Here is a 22,094-nt window from a genome sequence, read left to right on the forward strand (position 1 = left end):
TGTACGTGTCCCACACACTGCTTGACGGATGTAGCAGACATCCGCTGACTTGCAGAAGCTGGACCCTTCTTTGCACTAGACGTCCGTCACGGTAAGGGCCCTATGTCTGTGTGTGATAGCGAAAATACATCACTTTAAACTTCCCATTAAGCATCCAGAGTGAGTAGGGTGTGGATATCGATAAAGGGTGAAAGTTTTTCCCATCTTCAACAGGGCACCCCCTCCCAGCCTGGGTGACACTTTTGTTCTTCTTCTCACGGTACGAGATGTGCCACTATCGGAGTTGCTTGAGCTGGTTGACAGTTCTTTTCAATCCCGACATTTCTCGACCGCTCTCCTGTGGAAGTTTTGAGCTGGGGTAGAACAACTTTTCCCTCGCTATTCAAACCGCTGTCAGAGGCTCTTTAGAAGCGAAGACGGGAAGTCTCACTCACATTTCAACCGGTAGACGACACACTTCCGCAGTAGACGCGAGCTTCGGGTTCGCGAAACTCGGCAAGATGTGTCACCTGGCGCGAGTTTTCCCGAAACGATTTTCCGTTCCACATCCACAAACCACGCCTTGATTACGGTGGTCCCTATTAGAAGCGCTTAATGAACCGAACAACGTCCAAACGAATCTTGCGATGCTGCTTTAATGAAGCTATTTCTTTCTAAACCCATTGAGCCAATCTTGATGGCGCTTAATCTTTATTTACCGCCGTCAAACCATCAACAGCAACAAAAAAAACGTCCCAGACACAGCTCCGGTCCATCATCCAATAAACCGGGTGCTGAAAACGCCTTACTCTCGTAGAAAGGCATGCGTCCCCCTGTTTCTGACTTTTATCAATTCAATGATGATGAATTACCCGATCGGGAAGGAAGAAGCATTACAACGAAAACGGCATCTTGGCGCAGTAGAGTCAGTTTCACCAGCAACTGATGACCTCGTTTCCCAAAAAAAAAAAAAACTCGCCCGGCCAATCCATCGTGTAACTGAGCCCGGATGACCTATCACTCGTCCACGACAAAAAAACGACAAAATACAATACTATCGTGACGGAAATCTTTCTTACACACGCACTCGGTGGCGCATACTAGCGGAGGCCATTTGCCTTCTCCCTTTCAGTTGCTGCCCTACTACTTTTTAGTGCGTCAGCAGTATATAACCGCACAGCTTCTCACCAGCGCTACACAGAAGTGTGGCGAGTTATGCTCCAGTCATCCCGCAAGCCGGCCTTTGGTTGCATTATGCGCACGCGAGAACAACGGACGAGAGTTTGCACAACAGCCTCATCTGGTCGAAATGCTGCAACGAGAGTGTGAGTGCGCGCGTTTACCAAACGTCGACAACGGCGACAACCGCAAAATGACTCTGGGTCACCAATTTTCGTTCACCCATCACGGTACGGCCAGAAGGAGCAATGGCCTTCGGTGGCGTGGCGTGTTTTCTTCTCCACAGAACAAGTGGCGAAGCGGGAAGAAAATTGGAGCTGCCGAGGCACTACATCCATCATGCTGTCTGTCGTTTTCCAAGCCATCTTGCTGGATAAATGCTCGAAGTTCAACAAGCGATGTAAGGGAAAACACTTTAAAGCGTAATGTGTATTCGATTAGAATATCCCATAGCCATGTAGCCAAGAAAAGATCTCCACACATGACGGATGATGCCGATCTGTGGTCAGTGTTTTTTCTTCCGACCGCAAAAGCTTTGTTGAGTACTGCTTTAAGTACTCCACAAAAACCCCTGGCTCAACTTTACCCCCCTTGTAACACATCTGTATTGACTTTAGCTTAGCCGAAACTGAAAACAATTAGAACAATTAGATTCGTTTTAGTAACGCTTTTAGTTTTCCTTCAGTTCTCTCATCATCAATTTCACATCACGTGTTTAACTTCCAATCTTTCGGTACAAGCATTGAAACGGAAAAAGACACAAAAAACCTTCGTCGAAGGAACGAAAATACAAAACCGACACGATAACATAATCATGCGTAACAAACTTGAGCTGCCGAAAAAAAGGGCAGAACAGCGAACATGGTTTCTTTTTGTTGCAAGCAATAAGACTACTGTTCTCCTTAAGAATAGATTTCTCCCTCAACTATGAAATCAGTAATGCACGAATAGAAATTACAATACATTGCCCTTTCTTGAACAACAATTGGAAGCGATCGAATTGTGCGTTATACAAATTCCAAAATCATCTCTTGGAGGCATGATCGAGTGAAGAGTTTCTGTTACACCATAGCAAGGCGAGAGAAAATCCAAACACACCCACCAGTGTTACTTAATAATTTTAACCGGTAACACTATTCTTATTAGCGATCGTATTCGGTACGGTCGCTTCCGAACATACCACGGGATCCAACTTCCACCGCAAAAGCCACCGAGACCTGATGCGTCGTTACGCATCGTTATGTGCGCCGATCGAATAGTGCCGATTGCGAAAATGGAGCACCATCATCATCATCACCCACAAGCGGTGGCTCGGACAACGCGGCGAGTTACATTAATTACACACATCATAACCTCTGTTTCGCTAATACGCCACGAGAAGAGCAGCAACGGGCAGGCCAGTTGGAAGAGGCCGCTCAGACACCTGAGGCTGTACTGGACAAATAAAAGTAGCAGCCCCCCTTGAGTGCCCACAAATTGCCCACGCTTGATGATCCTTCCTTCTCATCGGCGGACCTGATTTAAAATTGCCGAATCTTACACACTTAATTCGGCGCGCAACTTCGAAGAAAATAACTATATTCAATCAGCAATGCGCCGTGCAAAAAAAAACCTTCACTAGCTGTTGCGGCCCAAGCGTCTGACGATCAAAACGATTGCTTTTGGTTTCGTTATTAGCATAATGTATGATCGTCGGTGATGATGATCTTGGTAGTTTGGTAGATGGACTCAATTATACATCCATACTGCTTAATTAATGTGCTAGGTGGTGTATGGCAGAATAATATACCGCCAATAAAGAATACACCGAAAATGGATCAACGCAAAGAAGCGCGTGTCCATGTAATGTGTTTTAAATTTTAATTTATAAACCTTCCAAAATTCAAGGTATTCTAACACCTCGCGCCTTCGAGGAAGTGGATCATCTTAAGAAATAAATTCAAACGCTAACGGACATCCACCAAAACCGGCGAATAAACAAATAAAATTCCTTCAGAAAACACATCAAACGCCTCCTACACCCCGTGGCGTTTGAGTTCGTGACGATGATGCACAGCCAGGTGGAATTCCTCTATTCCACCCTAGCGCAGTCAAGTTCCACAGCGCACGTCACCATAAAAAATCACCATTGCCAAAATCCATTCTGACGGAAGATGATCTCATGGGTCAATCATTCAACCGTCCCGTCTGGGGTATGCGTGTGCCTTCTTCGGCGCGATTCTTATCTCTATCACTGTCGTCTGGAGGAAGTTGAAATTCAGCTGCAATTCATATGCGGTGCTTTGAAATAAAAAGAGAGCTTTTTCCTCGCATGATAGACACCGGCTCGATAGCCGTGCACAATTAGAGCGAATGTGAGTATTCTTAGGTCTCCCGGTTCATAAAATTCAAATCTCATTAGGGGACAAACGGTTTTGTCCGTTTGATAGTATACCACAATGTGCTTGAGTACTTGATTTTGATAAATTTAATGTATATAAGAATTTGTTAAGTAATATTTTGTTACTGTGCCTTGAGCGATCTTCACAGGGCATCGCAATCCCGTCACTTCCCGGTACGCAATATTGCCTACCCAACAACGAGAGTAAACTAAGCCAAAAAAAATCAGTAATATAACCAGCCAAGAGTAATCTTTCAGATTGAAGACTTGCAAAAAAACACGACTCCATGAAGCTTGAAAGCAGAATCTCTGCGTCACCTGCCTTGCATTGGGACACGTACAAAAATATTGTTTCTAATCGGTCTAATATTTTTTTCATCAGCTAACATGAAGCTTAGGCTTCTACGATCAACGAATCATAAGCATTCAAGATTCAAGACGCCATCGTATACTGTGCCGTGTATCCCACTGTTGAAGAGGAAACCGTTGCCACAGTAGGCATTATTGACGCAATCCTGATTAACGACTACTCAGACTCACGGGTGCTTCGTATCCATTCTAGACTTCATTTAAATGGCTAAAAACTCCTTTGGCTCATCACAACACTACAAAGGCTTGACTTGCAAGTACTTACATTCACAACATCCGAAGAATCCGACGATAAGCGCTGCTTCACCGGAACACAGAACAGAGCCAGATTTGCTGTCCTCTTCTAGCCTTCGCGCAACAATGAAGGAAGGGAGCGAGAATAGATCGCCGGGCACTTTATTATATCCGGGAGGTTTTTAGCAGCTTTCGATCGGGAACGCCACGGTTTCTTTCACTGTGTGATTCTTCTTTCTTTCGCCCGCGTTACACGACACCAAAAAATCTAATTAGATCGTCGATATTTGCACGTAGTACACTTCTTTTTCGCTTTAAATCACAACTGCCTGCCAAACGGAGGGTAATATTCTTTTACACTCTTTTTCTTAAACTCAATTTGCTTAATATTTTCACTCTTGCCTGTGTATGAACTTCCGATGCGCTTTTCTGCGCTACTTATTCTCGCTGGCCGTATCGTTGTCGTCGTTTGATAGTTGCATACGGATGCTTGCACTTTCGCATGCTTCTATTGGGGGAGGGAGCCAGGATGCACTTTTATTTGCGTGTGTATGTGTGCAGTAGAAACACTAAAAACCTTCTTCCAGAACCACCTTCACAAACCGCGTGCGAAAAGGGCGAAAAAGATTGGTGTTAATCGGAACACACTTAGCACACCACAATCACCAACAAATGCAGATGATCACATTCGTCATATAAACTGAGTAGCCATCGCTTTTCTTCTACCGGTTTTCCGTACCAGAACGCACCACTTTTCTCACTACACAGCTACAGGAGCCTCGCGTTCTGAAACCATCTCTTCTACTTCTTCATACTGCACCGCCGTAACTTGTTGCTTTTCACTGCTGGAATTCTTCAGCACAACCGGACGTGCGCTTATGTATGTATGTGTGTGTGTGGCTATTTGCGATGCTTTACACAAAAAAGGCACAATTCAGATCGCCGTTTTCACTGGTGGAAAATCAAAACAACACGTTCGCGAAACAATCGGTTTTTCACAAGAAATGCATCAAAAGTGATCGCACTGTATTGTTCACCAACAAACGCACCCAAAAAAGAGACTGTTGAACGCGTACCGAACTTAAGCGCGGGAACCAACACGGACACATCCGCACACTTCGACGTTTCGAACTAAAGTGGAGAAGCGACGCTTGCTCTCTTTCGGTCTAGACGCGGCGTGATCTCCTCACTCTCTCTCTCTCTCTCTCAGCGTTTCGCTCGGTTCACGCTCGCTTGCTCTATTTTTCTCCCGCTCTCGAAGTAAAAGTTTGACAGTTGGCAGTTGCCTGCCGACTGAGGCCGTGCTCTATCACACGCTGCTTGGAGTAAACTCGAAACAAAACATTTGGTCTTTTTTTTGTTTGAATTAGAAAAAAATGCTAAAATGTTACTCAAAACGAACGCAAACACAGGAATTAATTTCATTTTTGCGAAGTAATAGTGAATATCCTCAATTTATTTTTTTAAATAATTCCTTTCAATCAATGGTCAATTCGATTATTATGAGACCCAACTCACTCAATCAGTGATGAATCACTCTCGCTCTTTTCCAAACAAATGACCTTAAAACTATATTGTGCATTCTTATCTTTTTTATACATTTTTATCTTAACTGAACGACGGCCATCTTGCTCATTTGCATCGTAGCTGTCAAATAGCCCAGCGCGTACTGGCCTTTTCACGATCGTCGATCGTATAGTGCAACCTGTTGCAGCCTGTTTTGTTTACAAAATTTTGTTTTATTTACAACTAACCTTTTTTCATTACTTTATTGCCTGCTATCGTAAAAAGTTCACAGAATCCAGCATGTCCATACACCTGATGTGCCTTACCTCGGATGGTGGTGTACCGATTTACTCGAAGAAAAGAGGCGATAGCGAAAATGTAAATAGAGCCACGATTGCGTTCGACGACGAACATCCTGCTAACGTAGTATTTCATTACCATCTTGTAGCTTCCATTTTCGACGATCGCCTCACTGAATGGCGTGCACATGTTTTGCAAATCGCAGGGTGTTGATCTACCCATCACCTACCTGGAGGATAGTATGATCATGTGGAAAGAGTTCGAGGGTACGATCGTGATGATCGGCATTGCGCGAGACATCACGGAGAAGACGCTTCGCCAGCTGCTCGATTACTCCTACCAGGCGATGGTGTTTTGCGTTGGCATACATTCGATCAAGAAGATCAAGAACATCGATCGCTTTAAGCGGGAGCTCAAGAACTATTACCCGCTGATCGATCAGCTGCTGGAGGTCGTGGAGGCTGATCTCTTCCGGTACGTCGACTGTGTGCTGTGCTCGGAAAGTATGGGCATGCTGACGAAGCTGAACGAATTCAGCGTCCAGATTGGGTCACCGTTCTGTGCGATTCTGGTCCGGCAGCGGATCGCATGCGGTACGGAAGGCTGGTGGGATTTGGATGTGATCGATCGAAAGCTGCTGATGTTGCTGCTGAACGCTTCCAGCACGATCCAGCAAGATGTACCAGTTTATTTGCCGAAAAAATCACCCAGCATTGCGTATCGCTTCATAAGCATTCCGCTGACGCAGGGTGTCAGCATCTGTGCGCTGTGTGGCGCGGAACCGAAGTATGATGTGCTGCAGGGACTAAGCCAACAGTTTTGGATGGGTGAGCTCGATATGCTGATATCGGCCGAGCAAAAGTATCCGAAAAGTTTCCCCACGACCGTTGAGCTGGATACGCACATATTGGGCTTTCTGTTGCTAAATCGGGAACACGCCAAGTACGTCATGTCACGGGGCGCTGTACAAGCGCTGAACAACAATCCGGGTGGAAAGGTGCGTCCGTCCGGTACGACGATGTCCACCGGTGGTCCGTCCGGTCATCATCGGTTGGACATTCTGCGATCGTTCTTCCATCAGTCGGTCGACGTGATGGAGGACACGCTGCGGGAAGGTGATCGGGTGATCAATCTCGAGCAGTACTGGTGTTCCGACTATCACAAATGTCACGCCCTGATCGAGGGAAGCAACGTCCTGTGTGTGCTGTACACGTCCGCCATTCCAACGCACATCATGCGGTAAGTAGTAACAGGGGAGCGGAGTGAAACGGTCGAATGAATTATTTAAAACTATCTAGTTAAAATTGTATATTTTATTATCATCGGTTACACGTTTGCTTGCAATTATTTAGTTTTGGGCTTTCCGTTTCCGTTCCCGGTGTCCACGTGATCGTAACGATACGGTACACCGGAAACGCTTACACTAATATCCACTGTTCATTCCCTTCCTTGTTTCTTTGTTTACAATTATTCAATCTTATCCCTTTCCGGGGTTTTTCTTTCCTCTTCTTTTCTTGGCTAAATAGGATAGTAACACAAAAAACACTGAACACGTTGATATCGGATAAGGATGTGTGCTGGTAGCGTGTGGATCGAAGGGCGACACTGATCAACGACTGAAATGGATGTGATCGTACTTGTAAGAGGATTTATCATCAATCAATCATCTCACCTAACGTATGGATTAATAGCTGTGGACAGAGTTTATAGAATTTTCACGCGAAGGTCCCTGTGAGCGTCCTGTCCTGATCGATCAGTTGAGCAAAAACTGCGCCTTTATCTTTGTGACAGAGCATCCTTGCAAACGGTGCGGTCAAATAGCTTAGCCGAGATGGCATGTCGTGATCGAGGACCTTACCCAATCCAAGCTGTGTCTAAAATGGAGTAGCAACTGCTCGCTATTGTCTCGGTAGGGTAGACAATTATTTATTTCTTAATCTACGGGTCACCCAGACTCTCGTAGCACTTTTTCTTCCTTGACACTACAACCTCGAAAAGATTCGAGCCTGGCTTTTTAAGCTTTCTGTGACTCAATTTTACCCCGTAGTAAAGTAATCAGCTCTGTATGCGGTCTCTGATGGAATTTGGAATCCTGGTTCTGCCGTATGAAAACCGGTGCCGCTATTGCCTTTGACACCGGACCGGACTCTCAGAACTCTGTTGGCAAATTTATTTTAATCCCCCACGTTAGGATACACATCATTAATCCGCATTTTATTTATATTCCATATTACACTATTGAAGCCCACTTGCCCACTCTCGGTTGAGCAAATAAAACAAGTAAAATATCAATCGTTTGTTTGTGTTTTTTTCGTATGCTTGTGTTCAGTTCCGGTAAAGGGCGCTGCAATGGGGGCAATGAATGTGGGCGCTAGGGGACGTTGCTTTCTATGCTTACTAATTATATCAATTTGGCTTACGCTTATGGAACGGGGTCAGAAGAGTGGCAGAAAGAAATAAAAGAAATATAGAGGAAGGTAAAGAATAGCCGGAAGAAGCGAACATTTAAACTACACCCCCTGCTCGTTATTGTCCAGTACAATTGAAATAACCTAATAATGGAAGAGGAACTAGCCTTACAGTTACAACCAAACAGCTAGAAATTGATTTTCCATTTCCTTCCCTTCTTCGTTGCTATAAATTCGTTCCGTTCGAGTCAAACGTCCACCACCAAAACCAATTTTCTAGTAACAGAACAGATAGAGTAGAATAGTTAACAGAGTTTAAAGACGTTTCGGTAAGCTCCCCCGAACTTTTAATAGGCTTCTCTTCCATCCCCTGATACGCACGCACATGCACATCACTGCGCTTACAAATAAATAATGCTGCGCTTGTCTATAGATATATGCCGGGTTCGCCGGTTAGCCCTATTAGCGCCGGACGCACAGTTAATTCTTACACACCAAAAACACAACAAAACAACAAACAGAACGGAAAACATTGTAAACAGCCTTTTTTTCGTATTCCGCTTACTAGCCACACTATGGTTTGCTACAGATAGATGACTAAGGATGAGGATATTTTTGAGCGCTGTGTAGTAGCTTTGTGCTGTGCGGAGGTTGATTGTCAACCCGGTGCAGCAGCCCCATCGGTTTGTGATCGGAACAGAACGCCACAACATCTAAATGCTACAAAGATGCTAATGGTAATATCGACGCTAAACTTAGTTATTGTTTCCTTCCACACGTTTTTTTTTACAGTATTTATCACCATCAATAGATGTTGCCGTTTGTAGAGACCGTTGGGAGCTTAAGTTAATAACACTTCTCGATAGAATATAGGCAGCTGCGGGTTCTATCTAGCTTAGCTAAAATTAGTAACTTAGTAAAATTTTACACATCACATGGCAGGTGGTGAAGGTGGATGGAAAACTCTCAGGGCCCTCAGGACTACCACCAAGGGTGCCTGCCTGTCTTCTTTTCAATTTGAGGCTAGAGAGAGCCATCCGCGACTCAGAGGTGCAATCTTCGGAGACCATCTCTTTTTATATCTATCAGAGACCATCTGGGTTCAATACTAGAATTCAAGGGCAAGTACGATTGTATGTATGGAGAATATGATAATTTCTAAATTTTGGCAACAAATCAAAGCTTAAGTCCAACTAAGCTAGTTATGCCGCACGGGGCTGCCTACATTCTATCTGAGGTGAGATTTTAACCTGAAGTGTTCCTGATAGTCTCTACACATTCATTCCAGCATTGCACGCACTGTTTGAGTAAATATTATTGTCATGCGCCTTTTGGATCCTATCACTCGGGACATGTGATTTTAGCAACCCTTCCTTCCACTCGCTCTCTCTCCCTCCCTCGGGGTTTGCATTCTAGTTGCAGTTGAATGTTTCAATACGATTACAATTATTATCCGTTTTTAATGGTTAGTCAGTACCGTGTACATATGTTTTCTAGACTCTAGCGCACGGTTTCGTATAAAGATGGAAGCATTTGGCTCTGTGTGTACACTAGCGGAACGATGATTTGTATCGTTGCATTCCAATGTCTAATTATTCGATAGGAGAGAAATCGACCTGCTCATATCATCGAAATACCACTAGGGCTGGTTATAAGGTTGGTTTTTTTAACCGATTATGTGATTCTTAATTTTGATTCCCCCCAACAAAAAAACCCTCAAACACACTAGAAAAAAACCCCCTGAAACATGAAACAAACGAGCGAACGAAACAAACACAATACATATATCGCAATGTACACGGCTGTCCAATATCCCCCCTGTGATCATCCGCCTGTGCTGCCTTTTTAAACCAAATCCGGGTTCAATATTTGTGCCACGCTGGTGTACGTGCCGAAGATAAATCCCAGTATGCCAAACACCATAATGGCCACATCCTTCCACAGCACCCAATAGTGCCTTCCCAGCTTGTCCGGCCAGAAGGTAACGATTTCAATCAGTGGCGGAAAGATAAGGGCCAGCGTAGAGCTGCTGACCGCTCCAACGAGTGAAATGACGGCCCCGAGGTTCGGTATCATGGCGGCCAGTATGAAGGTAAAGACGACGAGCGAAACCCGGGTTAGATATTCACCGATCAGTCGCGACTGTTCCGTGTGCAGCCGTCGCCTGATGTGCACGCTCAGTATCGACATCGGCACGAAGAATTGTAGCGAGTAGGAGAAAAAGATGGCGAGTGCCATCATGATGCGCACCAGCTGTGCAATACTGCATGCGAGGAAAAGCAAAGGAAGTTCATTAAACATCGAATCAGTGCCGAACCAGGCTTTACTTACAATTCCTCGCCGGGAAGATTGAGCGTAATGCTGCCCTTAACCGAATCACCGTACTTCAGATAACCGAAGAAACCGACGGCGGTGTACAGGCAGGCGACAATTACCATGCCGGTGTTCAGCACGCCCGACCAGCCGCCAAAGTCTTCCGGTGTTTTCATGTTGTTCTCCAGCGGCAGTACCATGCCGATGCCCTCGAACGCGTAGATCGCTGTACCGAAGTAGAGCGGTAGCTGGGCCCACGTGGCGTACGGCTTGACGGTATGCGTGTTGGGCAGATCCTGCAGCATGTAGTAGAAGGTACAGGAAAGTCCTACAAGCAGAGGGAGAACGATCGTTTAACTTCAGGAGCTTCCTTGCGGGCTCAACCTTGCCTTCCAACGACTCACCCGTAACCGTCAGTAACGCGGCAATCAACGAGATCGGTGTAAGGTACTTTAAATTCTTCACCAAATTTAGCAGCACCATCGGAATAAGCAGCAGCAGCAGATACACACGCGTGTGCAGATCGAAGAAATAGTGCGCGATGACTTCGCGCAAATTGGCCGCCACAAACACAAAGTACACGCAGCAGAACCCCAGCTGCGTGATGACCAGAAACATGTTGATCAGATTGGTGGCCAGCTTCGAGTACCGCCGCAGCCCGATCGGGCCAGATTCGAACGCACGCTGACACACGTCGGCAAAGCTTAGCGAGGGTACCTGCAGCCGCCGGCACAGCTCGTGCGAACAGTTCACCAGCATGTGCATACAGTGCGTACAGATTGCGCCCATAAGCAGGGTCCCGAACAGGCCGACGTACAGCCCGGCGTGCTTGAATGCGTCCGGCATTGCGAGGATGCCGGTGCCGATGTTACCCTTCAGCAGGTGGATCATGGTGTCGAGGTTCGTGGTCGGATGTTCCAGTGTGCGGTGCATCGACGGTTCGTACGGCTCGCCCGACGACGACCCGTACGTGGGGTCTTCCTTGGCCATCAAGCTGTCCGTATCGTTCGATGCGTCGACGATCATGTTTTCGGGCGAACTGCGAAGGTCGGGCCGGGCGAGAAGTCGCTGATGCTCGGCCAAAGGATCCAGACCCGATCCGTTGCTTGCGCCGTCGGCCGCACTGCCCAGCAAGGGTTCACGTTCGTTTTTCATCTTGCGGGCGCTCTGTTGGATGATAAACGGGGAATGGAATTATAAGTCGGAAAAGCATTCATGTATGTGTTATTGTTTGGGTGAAAGTAGTGCAGGTGCCCAGGAAACAGTTCAAGGATTAATTGGTGGATATAATATAGGGATGTATCGTCACACCAAGATTACCAAGACGCGTATCACATTCAATGCACGAACATCAGGCTACTTCCAAGAAGTACTGTGTTTGCGTTTGATCTTTCTTACCACAGGCTAGGTTGGGAAATCTGCAAAAGAGGTTAAGGACACATCCAGTTGTCTCTATAGACCAGACCAACAACACCAACCCCGACAAATATGAGGGTATACAAAGAACCAATAGACTGGTATCGTTCTTCACTGCGTCATTATTAATATTCTTGCTTCGTAAACTTGCACATCTTTTCTACAGTTTCTTCTTCTTTGACACTACAACCTCGTCGAGCAGTTTCCGCTTGCCATGTCTAGTTTCCTTGGCTTAGTTTTACCCGTAGCTGGATTGCCTGATAAGTCCAGCATTGAATGTCCTTTACACTGCAGGACTGGTGTTCAAATCTCATCCAGACCGCCTCCTCGTACTGGCAGGGCTGACTACTTTGCTACGGGTAATATCAAGTCACTGAATGCCAGAAATGGCAGGCCGAGACCTCTCTCCAGGTTGTAGTGCCAAGGAAGAAGAAGAAGAAGAAGAAAAAAGCATAGAAGAAACATTTCCCATCAAGCGAACATTTCTAATTACTTCAAACGCTTCCATTCAAACAAATGCCGTTTATCGTCTTGTCCATACCCGAGGTCAAAGAAATTTCTACTATCTCCAAGACCCAGGCATATTCCACCCGAAAAACTCCACCCGTAGGTGAGAGGGAATGAAAATTTTCCACCCCGATTAGACTTCGGAGGGTTGTTGTTGTGAGCCGCCTGCGTTTCTGAGCATTGGTCGGAACAGGTACATAGCCACCACCGATTTTCCTTATGGCGCGATTCTCTATTTGTCCTACATAAACACAAAGCCACCGGCGGACAACGGACACGAGATGGGTTTGTGTGTGTGTGTGTGTTGAACAACAACGCCAACGATAAGAGACACAAACCCCCGGGGCGCATGATAGCGTGAAGAGTTTGGCAAGCAGCGGCGTCGGTTTGCTGGAGGGCATTTTTCAAACCAGCCAGAACCACCGCAGCAGTGTCCGGACTGATAAGCGGGAAAATTTGGGGTGGTGGGTAGTACGTAAACCCGCCGGAAGGTGTGTACTAAGCAAACCAAAGCATCCGGCAAAAAAGGATGGGGTTGAAGGCAAAAACTACATTAAAGTGAATACTATTATTTAGAATCTTGCTCTAATTATGTAGATGAAAATAAGTGGGGAAAATTTCAATTTGCATCCATAAATACAAACAAAAAAATCGAAATTTAAACAAACGTTGCAAAATAAAATCGATCCCACAAACGAATCCACTTCCACCTACGTGCTTTGAGCGAGCTGGAAACGATAGACGCCGGGCCAGTAAGTTGGCACTGCTGGGTGCCACAAAATGCCAACAAATTCAAATGGTAAAAATTACATTCTGTTCCACCACCGTTCCTCAGGACATTCCGAAAGACTTGGCTCGAAGAAAGCAGAGCAAAAGAAAGAGAAGAAAAAAATCGCTCAAATTCCTACAACATTTGTGGTGCCGACCGTCGAGGAATGTCGAGCAACAATGCCTCCTGATAGCTACCGCACCAGAGAAGAACCAGCATTTTCTGGGTTTAAAAATTTATATACATTTTTTTCTCTGTATACGAACATTTCGCAAAAATAAATAGAAGTGTGAAAATACTTTTTTTTAAATTGATATCAAATATAGTAAACAGGACCCAACGGTTAAGCGTGATGTGTGTGATGAAGTCTCAGTCTATCTTCAACGCACTGACATCCTTAAATCCCCCGACGTGAGACGTGTCACATAAAATAAGATTCTGACCATTTGTAGCACACACACACACACTCGCACATCCTATCAAATATTCTTTTTGATATGGTTTCTACCGAATGAATGTCGTCCCATCATCCCTCCGAAAGCCTCTTAGCTGACCCCGGAGTGTGTGTGAGCAAAAACGTGGTTCGTTCGCACCTTCTTACGAATGTCTCGTCACGCGTGTGTCCTCCCCGCTATAGGCGTGTTGCCATGCCAAAAAGAAAAAAAAACGCCCACGTAAGCAGCCATCCACGTCAATTTCCACATCCCATCTGTACAGCGAGCCCAACTAATGGTATCCTCGTTTAAGTGACGCACCATTTCACAGTCGTCCATAACACCATTGATGTGCTTGTGAATGGGGATGTTTCCGGTGGTTTTTGGCTCTTACTAAACTGAAGCACTGTATAATTTTGGGAAGAAGATAGGGCGGTCCGGTGGCCGAAGCGACAGCGGCGCCGGCCTTTACACGGCAGGACCGGGGTTCAAATCCCATCCAGACCGCCTCCCCGTACGTAAGGCTGACTGCTTTACTACGGGTAAATCAGGTAGTGCGTAGGAAGCAGAAGTACATAGGATGGGGCAAAGTATTGCAAAGCAAAGACACGCTTATTACGCCCACTCGGGCAACATGACTTCAACAATTTGAAAAAGTTAACATTAATCTTTGTTTAATAATTACAAGCCCATTCCGAGCGTTTCATTGAACCTAAGCTAATTGTGTGCTTTGGCTCCGCTTCCGAACGGCTTCCCGACAACGTAGACAAAAACGTTTCAAAACGGTTCAATTAGCACAATTTTTGGCTGTTATCACAAACAGCTGACTGAGACGGCGGTGGTGGCTTGCCCAATACATGTTCACAGAACCAATCAATCGTCTGATTCAGCTCAGCGAGGCCGCCCGTGTTGCCGGGGGTAAAAAGACTTTAAACTTCACAGCTTCTGCCTAGAGTCCTCCTAGGCGGGATGGAATGTAGAACGAATTACGAACGGTTATACGCCCTTTTGCTAACCTGATAAGCGTGCGTTAGCGGCTTGGCGTGTCGTCGTGTGTTGCTTCCTTTCTTTAGCCCGCCTGACCACGTGCCGAAACGTCGTTGGCTTTGTTGTAACCAATAACAAAGAAACAATAACGAAATGAACACACCGCATGTTTCAGAAATTTCGTTTAACACTCTTCAATGTTGTGTGTTTGCTTTATTTTTTCTTTTGAACGCTAAATCAAATACAAATATAAGCTAATGAATCATTATGTGGTGTCTAACGAAAGCAAACGGGGACGGCTAACGATCACGAGACCCACAACCTGTCCCCCTTTAGCATGGATTCTGGCTACTGCCGTGTTTTCCTCCGAACAAGGAACAAATTACTTAACACTACTAATAACACACGAGAGCATCCACCATCCCAATTAATAGTGCTGTGCTGTTAGCAACACGTTCCCGCTATTTATCACCCAGTCGTCTTGTTAGTGTCCATCCGGCTGGATGGAATGGGCAAAGGATTGGATGCTGGTCTGTACAGTTCCGCACCATTCGCACCATGCACGCCGCTGTGCTAAGCTTCTCATTTGTATTCATAAAGCATAGCATCGGGCATCAGCAGAAATGAGCTGTTTGGGGGTTGTTTCTAAACCATAACCTTTTGGTCTGCCGTCAGTGTTGTCAAACTCTTGAATAAGTGTAACTCTATGAAAAGTAAGATATTAAAGAGAATAATCATTTATGTTTTTTATCACGAAGGAAATCTCTATTAAACCTCGGCTAAAGTCTGAATAGATGCCCTCCCCCCCCCCCCCCCAAACGAATTAAATAAATAATATAATTCACGCTACTTGGTCAAACCACGATCTTTCTTCTAGTTATTGTTGGAACTAATGAGAACTTTCCAGCGTTCTTCAGCGGAGATCTTCTGTCTGTAACGGCAACCTTCGTGAGAAGAGAAATAACCATTTTTTATAATAAATTTAATAAATTAACGAGAAGCCTAATGATTTCTGGATCCCTCTTGAAGTTGAAGTTAGTACTCTTTTGCGTAAAGAGGCATGGCATGTTCGAATTTTTAAAACAAGCGGCGTATAGTATTCACTCTACAGAAAGATTTTTGTGTCCATAAAATTGATGAAATGCTCGATTTAATAAATACTTGCTCGTTAAAAAGGCCATTAGGCGACGATTAGGTTTTCCCAGCACATTATAATATTGAAAATTATATATTATAATTATGTTGAAAGTGCAGGTCCAGTCAAAATTGACTGTCCAATTTTGAAACTTACTACCAAAAATCCAGTTCACAATAGTCAACATTTTTAAAATGTCTTTGCTCCATAAGTTTGACAAGCCTGGCCCTACGGAACCAGGCATTTAATGTAGAGCATCCGACTTTTCCAACACAAGATAAGATTGTAGAGGTTGTGTTCTTTCACCACCGTACTTTGACCATCCATCCTTCCGGTCTAAATCGATCGGGGCCGTGTATCACACCACCTACATCCCTATACGAACCCTTCCGGAGAGTTATTCCCGTTCACAAAGAAAAAGGACCCTAATTCTGCTGAAGAAAGGATGTGAGATGTAAATAATTTCTCATTCAAAAAATGGGGTTTCAAAATTTTACAGCACATACCACCCACATTTACACTTAGTCGTCGGCGAACATTTTATTGATTCGCTCGGCGCGATAAGAGAGCAAAAATGATTTCGATAGCCTTAAAACGATTAGCATGACACATCAGCTGTATCGTATTCGTGCCCTGGTTCTGCTTTCCATCAAATGGAAAACGGAGTCTTATCGGTGTAATAGCAACAGTATAAAGCTGCCAACCGGCATCAGGGTGCCCGTATCGGACGAGAGCACGTTGTATAAATTGATTTTGAATAGTGCGGGGTTACAGCAAGTTTGTGAATAGCTATTGTACAGGGAATCAGTCGTCAGTTCCTTTTGGGGTTTGAATATGTGCTTCATAGTGCTTTTAAAAATAATTTTCTAAGATTGTTTAGTGTATAAACCGGGGGTGCACTTGGTGCCAGTATGTGCAAATCCTGGAAAAGGTGCAACAGCATCCAACATAAAAAAAGTGTCTGCAATCTACCAACTATACACACCAACCAAACCAAAACAAAAACGGATACCAAATAGGAAACAAAACGGAAAACAAGTGCAAAAGAAAAAATTACAACAAAAGTATAGGACACTAAACAAAAAAAAACTTACAAACAATTAAATTCTGCCGTTTTTTGCCGGGTGGAACACAATTATGCGGGTGTATCTGCCACCCGCTCTCTTTTGTGTGTGCGCGCGCGCTCGTTCGTCTTCCTGTTTGGTACTGGCACCAAGCTTTACTCTCGGCCGGACGTTCCGGGATAGACACAACAGACTTATGCGTGTGTGTGCGCCGCAATTGCACTTTTTTGTGCAGTTTTATCTCAAACTTCTTGCGAGGAGCTGGTGGCAGTATTATATGGAAAACTTTTTTTTTTCTCTCTTTGCGACGACTCCGACGTGAGTCAACAGGCGATTGTGCTGGTCGGTTGTTATCGTGGCAGTGGGAGAAGAAGCATCGCGTACAGTTGTTGCACCCACAGTTATCTGTAATTTTTTTCCGGTTATTTTCACGGTTTCTGCAGCTGTAATTTTTCCACGACGGGTACGACGATGAGCAATAGTTTTAATTGTGAAACTATAAAGATAGAAAAACGGAAAAACGTAACATTGAAATAATAAAGCTAGGAGAAAACGGAACACAACATAAAATAATTCCTATCCATGTGGAAGAAACGAGGCGCACGTGAATTATATAATTTATATCAGTTTTTCCGGGGTTTCCCGGGGTAGCTAAGGGGCCGGTTTTCGTTTTTCATTTCCACCTCTTCCATCGCTACAAAAGGGCGATGCCCTCTGATGGTGGTGGTAATCACATCATCGTAGTAGCAGGTATCAAAGGGCACAGGTAGCAAAAAACAACAACACAGGGCAAGGGACCATGGTTATGTTGTGCTCCTGTGGAATGTCACCGCCTACTCGTGAGCGGAAAATTGACAAAATCGATAGCATCTGGTGGAAATTAGAATCCTACCTGTAGATTGATCAGCGGGGTAAAGTCTTCCATTGTGACGGGGTAGTAAAGAACGCAAAAAAAAACACGTACACACACACACAGCAGAAACTATTTCTTTCTGCTCAAACGCACGCACGCTACACTGTGTGGGACAGCGAAGGACACTTCGTTTCGATCAGCGGAGAAAGATTAGCAAACTGCGCACAAACACTTTTAGCAACACAACACAACCATTTTTCGGTACACAAACACTCGTGATGCGAATCGGTGCACTGCAAACAAATCACTATCAAATGCCACCCAACTTTGTATGCGCTGAGGGTGGTTAAATCACAGCAGATTGCACGATATATCGCCCTTCGCTATCTGCAACAAAGGAGAAGACCACGAAGGAACAACACAAACAAATGGATGGTGCACTGAGGAGGTTTTACACAAACTAACAGAACAAAGATGTAAGCCTCTTTTTCGCATTAATCAAACGTTTAGCAACACACGGCTAGGTTCCTGCGTGCTGTAGTGCTGCTACCAGCGCACGTTAGGGAATGTTTCTCGGCCAAACTCCGCACCCACTCGGATTGGGAAAATAAACACCTATTTTCTTGTGCCGTGTTTTCCCCGTAGCTCTGCGTGCTGTGTGCGACTGGCGCTCCCCAAGTCACAACATTGACGGACGGAAACGGCCTTGCAGGTCGATTAGGCGATGGTCTACGCAGGAGTAATCATGCTTAGTAAGAAAAATTGGTGTAAACAGTTAAAACAGCTCAATTTCTCGTGTGAAATTTGTTCATTATTGAAAAAATAGAATACAAACCCCTTTCAAACCAGCAATTGACGACATAAAACTAGGGTTTTCTGAAAATTTCTACCCAACTCCAACTAGAAATCTAAACGAAGCAGTATAAACATAATGCATGCAGCCTTTTCAGCTGTCAACAACCAAAAGGGCACACGTCACATAAATACAACAAAAAGAAAAAAAATCCTTACCACAATCAGAAGATCTACGGTCGGTGCATTTGCTATATTCCACAAATTTCCACAAAACAGTTTACACCCTTCCGGACAACCAACAATTCACGATGAAAAACCTCACGGAAGTGCTGCACAAGTTCTACGATGAGTACACGCACAAAACGCCCAAGAAGCTGAAAATTGTCGACGCCTACTTGCTGTACATTCTGCTGACCGGCATCACGCAGTTTGTTTACTGCTGCCTCGTTGGAACATTCCCGTTCAACTCCTTCCTGGCTGGGTTCATCAGCACGGTGAGCTGCTTCGTGCTGGGTGGTACGTAATACTCGAAACTCGGTTGCCGGCTCATGATGCCGTTGCTAACTGGAACCGTTCCCGTTCCTTTTTCTTTCCCACCACCAGTGTGCCTTCGCCTCCAGTCGAACCCCCAGAACAAGGAACAGTTCTTCGGAATCTCACCCGAGCGTGGATTCGCTGACTTTGTGTTCGCACACATAATTCTGCACCTGGTCGTGTTCAACTTCATTGGATAGAAGCAAATCCACCGCTGGTGGGCTGCATTCAAGGATGCAATTAGATGTTGTAAGTTGATAAAATTAAATTGGTAAAAATACAGAGCATGACCGAGCGTGAGTGAACAAATCCAAACGGTGGCTTGGAAGGAGGAGTTTTAGCCTACGAAATAGTAAGCCATCCGAATTATTTGAAAAGCGTTCTTATCTAGCTCTGAAACTGTTTCAGTACGCTTTAAGAAGCTTTATTGCTCTAATAGTATGCACTACCTTCAATTGTTTTACTGCTTTGGCTCCAGCAAAATGCGCTTCAATTCCTCCTGCAATGAATCCGGCGTATCAAACCTACAGATGTTGACCTGCAAAAGAAAGGTGAGCAATTATTATAAATCTCTCGATAGAGGGTATTCACAGCCAGCTGCTTACCACTGCATGGTCGACCGATTTATCTTTCAGTATTCGTGTTTTTAGTTTCATAAGTCCTACGGGCGATTCCCCATCGCTCAGACAGTGCTTCTCGTCCAGAACGTCCAAATTCTTTTCACCACCCGTACTCATTTTCACTAAAATACTAGCAATGTTCAAATGCTTCACCGGTAGATTAATGCTCACGCTTGATATGGGCATCTCCTTTGAATCCTTCAACCGCTGCAAGCATTCGGCTACTTTTTTTAGGCCTTGTCGCTGCAAAAACTCTTGTGCAGGACGATTGAGTGCAAACGCATCTCCGGTCGGTTTTCTGATCGATTTCATCAAATCCATCGCATCCGGCAGGTCTATCTCTGCACAGGTGAGCAGAAGATCCTTTCTCGATTCGAGCTTCGCACGCTCCTTGCGAAGGTTCTGCACCAGTGCGCGATCTTTGAACAGTAGCCGAAACAGCCCAATCGACTTACGATCACAAATCCACAGCGAAAGGATCGTATCGACAAGCACGTCCGAGATGTACCGGTACTCACCGGCGTCTACTTTCAGCCGGATTGCTTTCTCAAGCATGTTCAGATTGATGTCGTTGTATCGTTCCATCGTTACGCCTAGTGTGGCACAGCTCCACAGGAAGGTTGCAATATCCTTTGGCCTGCAGGATTGTGATTGCGTTTCGAATCCGTGCGTACGAACTTCCGTCTCGAATCGAGTCCAGCATCCTTCGACGAAAAGGTCCGTCAGGGCGTCATCCTTTACCCGATTGTCCGCTACGTACGCGAAAAGATGCGAAAGGCCACGAAAGTCGAGCTCCTTGTGCGTAATGTTCGATTCGGTGTACGAGTGAATTTTATCCATTATCTCACCGGACGCAAGCCGATTCATTCGGGCACATTTAATCAACGTAACCAGCAGTGCTGAATCGTCTTCGTTGTGGAATTCAACGATCTCTTGCGTTAACCTATTTTTGAACGCCTCTGATGCATCCACCAATCGTATGCTCGTTTTGTACGTCGCGTTTGCCAGTATGATGAAATCCATCCGCGTCAGATCCGGCGTAAGGTACCGGTCCAGGTATTGCTGAAGAAATTCCTTCATCAGTATCGTGCCCGTTTTGTTGCGCTTCCACAAACCGAGAAAGAATACGATCGACAGGAAATCACGCTCATTTTCCGACTCCCCCCCGAACAGCTGTATTAGCTTCGGTATGGCCGTTTGGTACGACTTCAGTTGGGCGATTTTGTTCGGCAACAGGTACATGAAACAGTGCAACATTTCCAACAGTTCGTACGTAGTGGCATTCGGCACACGGCGTACACACTCCTCGTCCAGCGCATTCACAATCTCCGTGTACGAGCGGAAATCGGTTTTGCTGCGAAAATCCGTCGTAAAGGTAATGAGCTTCGCCAAATCGGCTGTCCCAAGGTCCCGTATCTGCTGCCCATAGCTGTTCACGTCCGGCAGGGGATAGAAGTTGCACACCTTAAAGCCGTACTTGGTCTTGTCGGTGAAATCACGCTTCGTGAGGGACACGTGCCGGGAAAACCGGTGCATCAGGGTGCCACTTTCGCCATCCGATGTTTCGTACTGAAATTCACGCGGTGAGAATGTACCGAACCGGGCCCGAAAGTTGCCGAGCGATGGGCTCCATTTTAGCGGAACCGTGGCCGGCGAACTAAGTATTTTAACTATTCGCAACATTACACAACTTTTACAAACTTTTGCATGCGGTTCTGTTGCACCTGCAACCTTTTCTCTTCACCAAAACAAGCGCGGTTCGCGGTAAACAAATGCATGCGCGAATGTGATGGGTGGAGCTGTCAAAATGAAGCATTGTTTGTGTGCCCAGGTGGCATAGTGCGCATTGAGTTTGAATTTTGAACACGTGCACAGTTGGATTTTTCGAAAAAGGTGCTGGTGGATGTATATAACCCATTTAACTTCTCCTAGCTCAGAAATGGCTCTATTTTCCACACGTAGCGATAGCACAATTTTCTTCTTGCTCTGGCTTCCATCGCGATATCCTTTTCGTCTCTTTTCCACTACCGAAATCAGTTGTTAATACCCAGCTCTCGAAAATTAGGTGCACTCCTCCAGTAAAGTTCACTCCGTAGAGGGCTATCTTTTCACTCGCTCGTAGAAGGCTCTATTACGGATAGCACCATCCATTGGGCCTGCTTGAACAACAATTGCTTCGACGAGAACTTTTTTTCTCATGAACTAGCGATGTTAGATGGCTGAGCTGATGAGGGCTCTTGGTCGGTGATTTAAACCCGCCCTCCAGCAGGTTTCCATTAGCCACTCTCAAGTATTGCAAAAAATCTAAGCAA

The 22,094-nt window shown here is 45.3% G+C and overlaps 5 protein-coding genes across 8 annotated transcripts in view; 2 read left to right on the top strand and 3 right to left on the bottom strand.

Moving 5' to 3' along the window:
• Positions 1 to 5,279, bottom strand: part of LOC118513468 (signal-induced proliferation-associated 1-like protein 2) — an 84,796-nt gene extending 79,517 nt beyond the window's left edge. The window contains exons 1-2 of one of the 3 annotated variants that reach the window (XM_036059259.1): positions 5,191 to 5,264; positions 4,173 to 4,470 (exon numbers count right to left, since the gene is read on the bottom strand). The gene's annotated coding sequence lies outside the window, so the exon portion shown is untranslated. Of the gene's footprint in view, positions 1 to 4,172 lie in introns of all 3 variants that reach the window. The other 2 variants (XM_036059260.1, XM_036059258.1) reach the window with 2 other exon arrangements.
• A 502-nt stretch (positions 5,280 to 5,781) lies between these two features.
• Positions 5,782 to 10,005, top strand: LOC118511237 (protein fuzzy homolog). Its single transcript, XM_036054075.1, has 3 exons — positions 5,782 to 6,025; positions 6,096 to 7,186; positions 7,474 to 10,005. Exons 1-3 carry the CDS (start codon positions 5,948 to 5,950, stop codon positions 7,529 to 7,531), a joined length of 1,227 nt encoding a protein of 408 aa, XP_035909968.1. The 5' UTR covers positions 5,782 to 5,947; the 3' UTR covers positions 7,532 to 10,005.
• Positions 7,243 to 18,537, bottom strand: LOC118511236 (proton-coupled amino acid transporter-like protein CG1139). Of its 2 annotated transcripts, none has more exons than XM_036054074.1 (5): positions 17,873 to 18,537; positions 17,011 to 17,476; positions 11,073 to 11,835; positions 10,687 to 10,996; positions 7,243 to 10,618 (listed from the first exon to the last, which is right to left on the bottom strand). In XM_036054074.1, exons 3-5 carry the CDS (start codon positions 11,821 to 11,823, stop codon positions 10,201 to 10,203), a joined length of 1,479 nt encoding a protein of 492 aa, XP_035909967.1. In that variant the 5' UTR covers positions 11,824 to 11,835; positions 17,011 to 17,476; positions 17,873 to 18,537; the 3' UTR covers positions 7,243 to 10,200. The 2 variants fall into 2 exon arrangements, with proteins under 2 accessions (XP_035909967.1, XP_035909966.1); XM_036054073.1 differs by lacking the exon at positions 17,011 to 17,476 and having other exon boundaries at positions 17,873 to 18,220; positions 18,449 to 18,526.
• Positions 18,538 to 18,808: 271 nt separating this feature from the next.
• LOC118511238 (dolichyl-diphosphooligosaccharide--protein glycosyltransferase subunit DAD1) lies at positions 18,809 to 19,490 on the top strand. Its single transcript, XM_036054076.1, has 2 exons — positions 18,809 to 19,144; positions 19,232 to 19,490. Exons 1-2 carry the CDS (start codon positions 18,937 to 18,939, stop codon positions 19,360 to 19,362), a joined length of 339 nt encoding a protein of 112 aa, XP_035909969.1. The 5' UTR covers positions 18,809 to 18,936; the 3' UTR covers positions 19,363 to 19,490.
• Positions 19,491 to 19,575: 85 nt separating this feature from the next.
• LOC118511235 lies at positions 19,576 to 21,586 on the bottom strand. Its single transcript, XM_036054072.1, has 2 exons — positions 19,768 to 21,586; positions 19,576 to 19,700 (listed from the first exon to the last, which is right to left on the bottom strand). Exons 1-2 carry the CDS (start codon positions 21,463 to 21,465, stop codon positions 19,623 to 19,625), a joined length of 1,776 nt encoding a protein of 591 aa, XP_035909965.1. The 5' UTR covers positions 21,466 to 21,586; the 3' UTR covers positions 19,576 to 19,622.
• Between the last annotated feature and the right edge of the window lie 508 nt (positions 21,587 to 22,094).

This window comes from Anopheles stephensi, chromosome 3 (assembly GCF_013141755.1).
Source record: "Anopheles stephensi strain Indian chromosome 3, UCI_ANSTEP_V1.0, whole genome shotgun sequence".
Classification (NCBI taxonomy): Eukaryota; Metazoa; Arthropoda; class Insecta; order Diptera; family Culicidae; genus Anopheles; species Anopheles stephensi.